The sequence below is a fragment of the Formica exsecta genome, unplaced genomic scaffold (assembly GCF_003651465.1).
Source record: "Formica exsecta isolate Colony F162 unplaced genomic scaffold, ASM365146v1 scaffold524, whole genome shotgun sequence".
NCBI classification, from domain to species: Eukaryota; Metazoa; Arthropoda; class Insecta; order Hymenoptera; family Formicidae; genus Formica; species Formica exsecta.
This window is the reverse complement of record NW_021852483.1, coordinates 10,100-20,873: the sequence shown is the minus strand read 5'-3', so window position 1 is coordinate 20,873 and position 10,774 is coordinate 10,100. Positions and strand designations below refer to the sequence as shown.

Below are 10,774 nucleotides of genomic sequence, written 5' to 3'. Positions count from 1 at the left end.
ATGCCGGAGAGCTGCTGAACCAAAAATTGAAGCGGCCAACGCGACGCTCCAGTCAAGAGCGCGACAAAGGAAAATCCAAATCGACAAACACGGAGAGGCAAAAAGGTACCAGCCAGGCAAGAGAGTATGGATAAAGCTTCATCGACGCAGTGATGCAAATCGCCGTCTTACGCGAAAAATTCACCTCGTATACGATGGATCATACCAGATTCGAGAAGAGGTACGGAGAAACGCCTACGTAGTCGAAGATGTGGAAGGAAATGCGCTGGGAACTTTTAATTCCAGGCAATTAAAACCACACAGAGAGGCAACTCTAAACCAACCAATCGAAGTAAACGTGGTCGAAGCTTCGAGTAAAATAAAGAAAATTGGAGCCGGAGAAATCCAGAAATTCATCTCCAATGTGCAGCAAACACTGCGAGAAGAAGTCGTACTTACCGACGAGAATCCAACGCAGAATCCAGCGCACGAGGGTCCTGATAATCCGCAGTCAAGCCGAGAGAGAAGCGAGAAGAACCTGAAAAGAAAAAAAAAATCAATAATCAGTGAGAAGGGAACTAGACACATTTCGAGACTGATCAACCTGATTTCTGGGGACAAAGCTTTACCATTCTATGAGGGCCTAGCTGAGGGACAAGAAGTGAAAATTCACTTCGATTACAGAGGCGAATTCAACGCAGTATCACGTACGCTGGTGAAAAGCATTGAAGCCAACGTACGAAAACTGAATCGCCTAACGGAATCAAAAAATATTCCGGCATACCTGAAAAGGGAAAAAAGAATCAGATTCAAAGCTGTGAAGTTGGACATAACTATATTCCAAGCCACAGCCAGCGTGGAAGCTATGATTCTGGATGTGGACGAACCCTGCATCCTATTAGCGAAGTTCACGTGCCGAGAAATCGGCAGCCGACTCAAGGAGATGGAGAACCCAACGAGGCATCCGTCATCTAGAGGAAACGAGCTTTTGTCGAGCCAGACAAAAAGAAAGAAGGAAGACGCACAAAATCAACCCACGACCCTAAAGAGGAAACGACATGAGGAATGTGATAGTGCGGGAAAAACGTATAATATATTTGAACCCGAAGTTCAAATTATAGAGCGAGAAGAATCTATAAAAGATTCTGTAGTGCGCGAAGAACCGATAGCGAAAAACGCTAATATCGCGAATAGTGCGGTAAATGTGCTTAGCGAATTAACTTTCGATCCGAATAAATATAGCACACCGATCAAATCGTGCGAGAAAGTGAATAAAAAAGTCGAAGAACGACTGGACAATTCTAAAGACAATAAGTTAGAATTAAGAAACTGCGTGCGAGAAAACACCAGTGTTAAGGAAAATTTTATGAGGCAATTAAACTTAAAAACATTAGATAAAGACGAAATAAATTCATCGGTAGAAACAATTTTTCTAAACTCTCCAGAGAGAAAAAATTTAGAAGAAACCGAATCACCTTTAGATAATGTTAGTAAAATTCAAGTAAGTCCAAATAATAATACAGCCAGTAGTTTGGCGAACAATTTATTCAGAAATTTAAACAACTGGATACAAAAAAAATGACAAATTAGCTAGCACAAGCTTCAATGAGAGTAGTAGTAATACTCTTTACAATTTGACAGATTTAAATAAAAATCTGTATAAAATATATTCTAGAAAATTGCCAAGTAAAAATGAGACAGCGATTTTAGATAATAAGCTAGAAATAAATAATTCAAATATTGAAGGAGAAAATAAAATACACTCCGAATCTCCTATTTATAATAAAAGTATAGATTTAAGTGAAAATTATACTAACCTAGCTACTGTAAGCAACATTTATAAGAAATACATAGATTTTAAACAAAATAGAATAAGAATAAGCGAAAAGTTAGGACGATCACTAGATCTAGGGTCGACCAATGAGAAGGAAGGCCCAGAGGACTAACGCGAACGCGGCGTAAGCGAGCGCGGAAGAATAGAAAGCGGGCCTAAGGCCGAAATCCAAGATGGCCGCCACAGTCACGACGTACAGTTGGCGCGCAAACACGTAGCAAAGTGTGACGATCTTGCCGAACGAAAAGAAGACAATATAGAGTCTGAGGAGGCGAGAAAGCAAAGAAGAGAGGAAGAGGACAGGTTAGTTCGTGAATTAACAACCTCGGCTATAGATCAGGCCGTTAATATTGAGCGAGAAGAGAGAATGGCCATGCTTAAAAGGCTAAGTGACCAGAAGATACTGACTGCCAAAGTGTCACAAAGTCAGATGGAAGCATTGATGAAAGAAGAAAAACAAAGAACGAGAGACATTAATCAAGCGATATTTGTAGCTCTCCAAAATCAAGATAAAAACAAGACTTATTATGACGAGTCTATCCTGTGCGGGGAGAACGGCACAGCCGAATATCAAATAATGTCAATGGTCACTGTTAGAAAACTGACAAGGGAGGCCACGACAAACAAGTCAATTAATCTGAACCTGAACATTACAATGGACGGCAACCAAATGCTGAAGCACGTAATGTTCTTAGAGGAGGGGGACATAGTGATCCCATGAGATATTAACAGAACTCCTAAGGTAGCCGAGACAGCCAAACCTAAGATAGTAGGTAATGTCCAGATAAAGCCACCGGACAAGAATCTTCCTGAAAAAAACGTACAATATAAACAAGAGGCAAAAACAAACCAAGCCATCAACTCACCTGATGAGAAGGAGCTTTGCCGAGTGTTCCAAGCCCTCGTCAAATCCCCCTGGAGGGGGAAATGAAGCCGGAGGATAAACCCTCCACTTCAATCCTGGAATCCAGGAGGCCAGCTCGCCAATTCTGACGGCCTCTAAAGGGAAGATCTCAAGGCTGCGTCCGGAATACCGCGACTCGGACTCGTGCAGCGACTGGGAGCCTGTGAGAAAGAAGAGGGTGATTAGGAGGTCGGTACGGAAATACGTAACACGTACCTCAAAAACAAATTCACCGAAATAAGGTGACTCGCGTGAATGACGCGTAGACTATTTTTTATATGTAGAAGATTTTAATTAGTAGTTTTGTTTGTAAAGCGCGAACCATTATTTAATATGTATTTGACAAGCGCGATTTTATGTTCTACGAACTGTGTTTGAGATTGCATTAAATTACTTTTAATTTAATTTCTTCTTTGTCACATGGGCTTCGCATTATTATTCCATCGCGATCAAAGTCGAAAAACAATGTTCTTATTGCTATTATTATTTAAGGTTTTTTGGTGTTTTTTGACTTTTGAAGCCCATGTGACAAAAATAAGTTTTACACAAAAACACGCAAACAATTTTGTCGGTTAGCCGCGCGATAAACGGCTGCCGGCACGCGCGAGGCCGTGACGTAGCCCGTGACGTACGGGCCACCGGCCTATCACTCGCTCCGAATCTCATCTCGCGCCGATATTTCAAGGGGCGGCCAATAAAGTTTGGCGCCGCGTTGAATCTTCAATCCGAACTCGGAGGTTCAAATTCATTGGCAGCGAGAGATTAAAGAACCGCTATAAAAGGGCCCGCGAACGAGGAGCGCCTGAGACACTCGCTTACGCGTTTAGTTACACCGCATAGAGACACTCGCTTACGCGTTTAGTTACACCGCATAGAGACACTCGCTTACGCGTTTAGTTACACCGCATAGAGACACTCGCTTACGCGTTTAGTTACACCGCATAGAGACACTCGCTTACGCGTTTAGTTACACCGCATAGAGACACTCGCTTACGCGTTTAGTTACACCGCATAGAGACACTCGCTTACGCGTTTAGTTACCGCATATAGTTACACCGCTTTGAGACACTCGCTTACGCGTTTAGTTACCGCATCTAGTTATACCGCAGAGACACTCGCTTACGCGTTTAGTTACCGCATCTAGTTATACCGCAGAGACACTCGCTTACGCGTTTAGTTACCGCATCTAGTTATACCGCAGAGACACTCGCTTACGCGTTTAGTTACCGCATCTAGTTATACCGCAGAGACACTCGCTTACGCGTTTAGTTACCGCATCTAGTTATACCGCAGAGACACTCGCTTACGCGTTTAGTTACCGCATCTAGTTATACCGCAGAGACACTCGCTTACGCGTTTAGTTACCGCATATTTAGTTACACCGCATTTCGACACGCTTTGATAACCGCTTACGACAACCGCTATTCCTTTTGTGAAACCGCTTACGACAACCGCTATTCTTTTTTGTGAAACCGCCTATAACCGACCGAGCTTTTATCAGGAACTTTTTGTATAATTTGTAATCGTGTTAGTTATTTTGTTATAATTAAAAACGTGAATTGTACTCGCGAGATTTATTTTCCGCGAACCAAAAGATCCTCGCACACACTTTTCTAATTTCGGCTCGCTCTCGAACAAACTGTGATATGGAGCGCAAAAGAGTGGTACCCGGAGTATTACACTAAAAGTGCAGTTCATCTACACTTTTTTTAACATATACTATAGCTTTAAGAAAATATATATATATGTAGTTTTAAGACACTCTGTATATAGTAGTATGCTAATTTTAAGGAAAACACGATCCGAGCGTATTTTTGGCAATCTACACCCGATGTGTAGCGCGAACTGTAACAAAGAGCATGCGCATGCGCGAGACTGCCCTGGAGGCGGTATCACCTCCTGGAGGTGGAAGGGAGAATTCCCGGTGGGAGAAATCCAGAGTGGGGACGCTATATAAGCGAGCGCAGAGCGACGTTCGGGGCCTTTTTCCCGGAAAACCAAGCGTGTTAAAAAAAACGTCTTACGGGTATTTTGTAGAGAAAGGAACATAGTCGTTATATAAAGTCTCGATACGTTAGAGATTTGCGACGGTAATTAAAGGCAGTTTTACTTTGATTAACATAAGAGCGCGAGAGTACAAATCTTCGTAGTGTGAAGATCCGTGTCTGAAACACAAAGTTTGTGATAATAAACAGATTTTATACTTTTATATAGTAAAAGTAAAGTGAAAGTAATTTACTCACCTCAGATCCGTAAAATCCTTACCTGTCTCCGAGTGTCGATCCAGTGATATCCAGCGGGTAGTCCAGCAGCCCTTCGGCGTTGATCCGGAGAATCTAGCGGTGACCTGAAACAGAAAACTGAAAAGAAATTAAGAAGACTTGACAGGAATTCAAGCAGATATTCTGTCCAACTGCTTAGCAGTGGACAAATTGCGTCGTTCCGACGTATCTTCGAAACGTTGATCCAGAGACATTCAGCGGGTAGTCCAGTAATCCTTAGGCGTTGATCCAGTGAATCCAGAGACGACCTGAAACAGAAAACAAAGGGCAAATTAAGGAAACTTGACAAGAAGTCAAACCCATACGCAGTGGCGTGAATAGCAGCGCAACCCAGACGCTGAGCATACAGACCGAAGGCAGACCCGACGAGGCACTGATCGAGGATATTCCTTGTTTGTTGGATGGTCAAACAAACTGGCGACCGTTATATTAAGGTAGGAAAACCTGCATACTGTGCAAATTCCACATCTCATATATCATTGTCCGGTCACAACCTAACCTAACCGGCAGGCGAGGCGTCCGCGAGTAGGTGTGAGAGAGATATCGCTAATCATATTCTATGGGCGTGGGAAAAGGATATTAATATATTATTATAATATGTAAACCACTATCGAACGACTATTGAACAGTTTTGAACGGCCGCTGAACGGCTATCGAACAGCTATCGAACGGCTATGAACGACTATCGAACGGCTACCGAACGACTATTGAACGACAAAACAATTATTTATACACCATTCAAATATTTAAAGTCTATGTCTATATACTGAAATGTAACTGAAGTCCATGGTGATGTTGTAACCGGACAAGCCGGGTAAAAACTTACGTGACCTCTGCACAATTGCAATAATAAGGTCCTTGAAACGGTCGCTAGCTGCTTTTACCTTCTCAAGCAGCAAGGTATTATGATTCCGACGGCTTTTACTCAATCTGGGCAATCAGGAATATCCTCGACTCCTTGGTAATGATTGCCTCCGCTGGCGCTATCACCTTTTGGAAAATTGTAAGCCCCTTAGTGGATACCAAAGCCCGGAACAATCTGAAACAATCTAACAGAGTTCCTACCCGGGTCGGGGGAATATAAAGAAATTATCACTGCGTTTACTTCGAAACGAACACTTTTAATATATTTTCTGGTTTGAACATTTGTTTATAAACTTCTCGTACTACTAATACTCGAACACCTAAACTCTACGCGTCGAGGATATGTGAATATCAAAATCGACTAGCTGTATTTCAGCAATATTACGGATAACGCTCCGTCCGCGCGCCGTGTTAACTCAACTCTCGCTGCGCGCCGACTGATCTCGATTTCAGCTTCCAGCTCACGCACATCGCCGCGCCTCCCCACTCTCGCGCATGCGCGTTTCGTTCGCGCGCCAAACACCGCGTGGCGCCTGCTTACGCGCCATCTCCCTATACAACGGGTGTCCTAAAAATATTTACTTTTTCTAATTCTTTCTTTTTCTTTTACAGGTACCCCTGGCCTCATGGATATGGATCTACGCCGCCGTGTCTGCCGAATATACACAAAAATTAAATACTGGACTCATTCGCCCGTTACTCCGCCTGAAACATCAAACTTGGCCAAAATAAAATAAAACTATATACTGGACTCGTCCGCCCGTTACGTCGCCTATACTCGCATCCCGTGTATGGCTCGCGTATAAATATTACAACTGTCGCAAATTGAAATTATAACAAATAAACTATGTCAACTCGGAGCTTTACGCTCAACATGTCTGAACGACGAAACTTTTGAACGAATAAACTATATCGAAACGATAACTTAAACTAACTTAATATTAATCGCCTATGTTGACTCCCGCGTCAACCAATCACAATGCTTTTACGAGCACGCGCTTGCTCGACCTACCCATAATCCTATGACATCTAATATTTGTGCGCTTCTGAATTAATTGAATAAATGTTTTTAAACGATTCGCACGCACTTCTTAGTCTACCCCGCTCTATCGGAGTCTCCTCCGCTGCTCCCGGGTACCTTGCGGCTCTCCTCTGGTTTCCCTTCCTCGGCCGCTATCTTTCCTATCGACCTCCTAGGGCCTCCCGACGCCCGTACTTTCGACCTCTCGCCCCTCCCAAACGGGGCCTAATTCAGCCGATCTCAATGTCCGATTAGCTATGAAGCTTGGCATCTCTCAGATTTTGTAAGCACACGCCATGGTACGGGACTTGCAAAAAAGTAATGAAAGAGAACAAATCCATTTCTCAATATCGCTACTTCCTTCACGATAAAGATTCGCCCGATAATGAATCCCTGCAGATCCACAAACGTTGGCGCGATCATGCTGTTAATATTACCGTACGATTGCAAGAATGATGTACGACTGTTGTCGATCGTTAAAATCTCAATCTTTATATATTTTGACATTGGAGGGAATATTTGCTGATTTAGATAATTTTACGAACTACGTTGGTCAATGGGCAATATTCGACAACGCGATCGTGCAAGATGAGACAATAGGCGGTAGTATTTGCAGGTATATCCGCCTTGCTCTCAAACTCTAATCTCACGTCCACGGTGGAATTTTTGACAGACTCGTTTTGTCGCGAGCAATCGATAACCGCGAGAGGACCGCAATGTAAAAACTTTGAAATGTTTAATAGCACATCATCATTATCACATCCGTAATAAGATTTGCGAAAACGAGAGTATATATCGAACAAGAGGGCGAATCTATTTTTATCGAAATCTAAATTCAAATCATCGTAGGGATAAAATTCCGAATTTAGATAGAGTTTAACATTGGTCAATTTGCAGTCGTCGAATGTAGTAATATCTTTTGACAGCATTTTTTCTGCCAGTTCTGCAGCGCCAAGATCACGTATCGCGGCTTCTCCAGCTGAGAGGCGGCTTTCACGGTCCACGAATGCTTGGTCGTATTATGCAATAGAGGAAATTCGTATAGATCACAAGAGCGAAAACTCATATTCAAGTATCGCCCGCTTTCCAACGCGCGTAGCAAGGATAGTTTATTGACCTCGCTCAATATTACATGAGGCATACGCCATTGTATCTTGAATAATTCGATATCAGCTTCAGCCGAAGCATGTTCAAATATGCAATTGTTGTCGTTGCGCGAACGTATCAGAATTAAATCGTGACGAGCGTTAATCACAACTCGCTTATAATCATCGCAAAAACCCAGTAGTATGTTTAGTGGCACGCAAAAATTGAAGTAAGTTTCAGCAGCATTATGCGATATATTCCACGCAGCATTCTCCAAGATTTTACCCCTGTCGGCTGTTAGAGAGACATAGTTTTTAATCGTGGAAATTATTCCAACGTTTCTGTTGCGATCAATCTCCACACCGTCGAGTTCATATCGAAGTTCATCAAACATAAACGCGACACAATTGTTGCCCAATATCACTCTTCCCCCTTCAGCTACTTTACGCGCCCTCAACTTTCTCTCGACGTATAGAAAACTTTCACATGGTAACGTGTACAAATCTTGATGTTGTATCGGTATCCGTATCTCGTCGCTATATCCAAGCGTTGTGTTGGCGTATGGATTGTACGTATGAGTCTCAATCTTGACGATACGGTCGTCAAAGATCGGCTTGCTTCTGATATTCAAGATGTCAATCATATCGTTCAAGTATTTCGTACGACGAATCCCAATGATTTTAAAAACTCGCGATTCAACGCGCTGAGCTTCTTTTTAGCGTAACCAGATATCTGATTATTGTCACCCGATACCGCAGTCACTCGCCTACTCGCAAAAATATTGTCCCTCGCAAAAATATTGTCTCTCACGTGCTTTCGTTCAACACAAGCATTTCATTTGTCAAACGCTTTATTTTTGCCGCCGCCGTATATGCAATCTTACGGTAATTTCCTCTCCACGAAAATCGAGCAAATGTCCTTCTTGATCAACAATGCGTATCGTTAAATCAGTAATGTTCCGTGCGACGATCGGTAGATAAATGATCAGTGTTGGCGTTTCCGATATCTTATATCCTGGCGGCACGCTCGGTGAAAATTCATGTATCGTGTGTACGCGCTTGTCATTGCTGTACGCGCCAGTGGTTACGCTGCATTTTATACGAATAATATTTACGCTAATAATATTTATTTGTACATCCGATTTGTGCCATTTCCAAGGTTGTAAGGATTTTTTTGTTTTCATCGAGGATTTTTTTGTTTTCATCCCCATACCGAATTTTGTCTTTGCTTTCATAACCGCCCAGACAGCTGTAGCGGCTGCTCTTTCGCCAATAGTCAAATCTCTCGCGGTAATACGTGTTTGCGCTTTGACTGAGCGGTTTCGATTCGGTGCGCCTCTATAAATAGGGCCTCGATGACTCATTTTCCAAAATCTGATTTGAGATTCGCGAGAGCAAACATGCGGTTCGTGCGACAAGCGGTAATAAACAAAGTGACAAATTTTGACGATAAGACACTACTCATGTCGGAGAAAGAAATACGTAAGCATGGAAACATGCTGCCGATTACTATACGTGGTATCATTTGCGGTCCTTCTAATTGTAGTAAGACTAACGTGTTGATAAGTTTGATAGAAAGTCCACACGGTGTACGTTTCAAGAATGTGTACGTATATTCGAAATCGCATCAACCGAAATATCGATACTTGGAAAATTTGCTGTCACGGATTGACGAAAATGGTTATTTTACATTCTTTAATAATAGTGATGTTATTCCACCGAGCTAGGCGCTTTCGAATTCCATTTTTATTTTTGATGATGTGGCGTGTGATAAGCTAGATACGATAAGAGAGTACGTTGCAATGGATCGACACTCGAGCGTCGACTGTTTCTATTTTTGTCAAATGTATGCCAAGATACCTAATCGCATCTTATACGCGGCAATGCGAATTTATTGATTTTATTTAAACATGGATGGTACAAACTTGAAACATGTATACAACGATCATGTAAATATTGACATATCTTACCACAATTTTCGCGCATTCTGTCAGAAATGTTGGCAACACAAATATGGATTTGTGATTGAGTGATTGATAAAGACAGTTTACAGACTAATGGACGATATCGAAAAGGGTTTAACGATTTTGCAATACTGTAAAGTTGTTAGTCGTTATTAACATATCGATTGAGCAACGTCTAAAAATTTTCGTCCCGGCGCATCATAACGACGACGATTGACAGTGACAATCGCGAGAAGATTGCGAGAGAGGTTGCAAAAACGAGCGAAACAATCCACAAAAAATATCGCTCTTTAAAAACTGGTCAAATAGAGGAAGACGTCGCATTGGAGAGGCACTTTAAACCAATTACCGAACCTCTAAAATAGCTCGAAAATACAATCAATGTGGAATCTTATGAAGCGGAAATCGAGCCATTGAGTATGTCCGCAGAGAAGCATGAAAAAAGAGTCAAAGTATGGAACAAAGCGAACACGATCAAATATATCATTGAATTCGCTAATAATTTCTACTCCAGATCAATCAAAACGTAAGCAAACGAAACAATTATCAAATGTGGTTACTTCTACTCCGATAAAAAATGTACAATCAAGTCAAATATTGCACGAAAGACCGTCTCTCCATCTGTGAATGAAATTTTCGAAACCACTCCTGAAACTTGTGACATCGGTTCAACACCTATTACAAACGCCCGAGAGTCAAAATACGTTGCGCGCACACTGAGTCCACTTGGGCAAAAATATGTGGGAGCTATTTTAAGTGAAGATAAAAATACCAATATGGATATATATACAGTATTAAATTTTGGACGAAGGAATGATGATAGGTGATAAAATTTTTGATG

The 10,774-nt window shown here is 42.0% G+C and overlaps 1 protein-coding gene across 1 annotated transcript; it reads right to left on the bottom strand.

The window, feature by feature from the left end:
* Positions 1 to 7,770: 7,770 nt before the first annotated feature.
* LOC115241856 lies at positions 7,771 to 8,613 on the bottom strand. The gene has a single exon (XM_029817787.1). It carries the CDS (start codon positions 8,611 to 8,613, stop codon positions 7,771 to 7,773), a length of 843 nt encoding a protein of 280 aa, XP_029673647.1.
* Positions 8,614 to 10,774: the final 2,161 nt, after the last annotated feature.

What these genes read in the sequence shown, in the direction of transcription:
- LOC115241856 (XM_029817787.1), bottom strand. Translation starts at nt 8,613, where the DNA reads ATGATTGACATCTTGAATATCAGAAGCAAGCCGATCTTTGACGACCGT.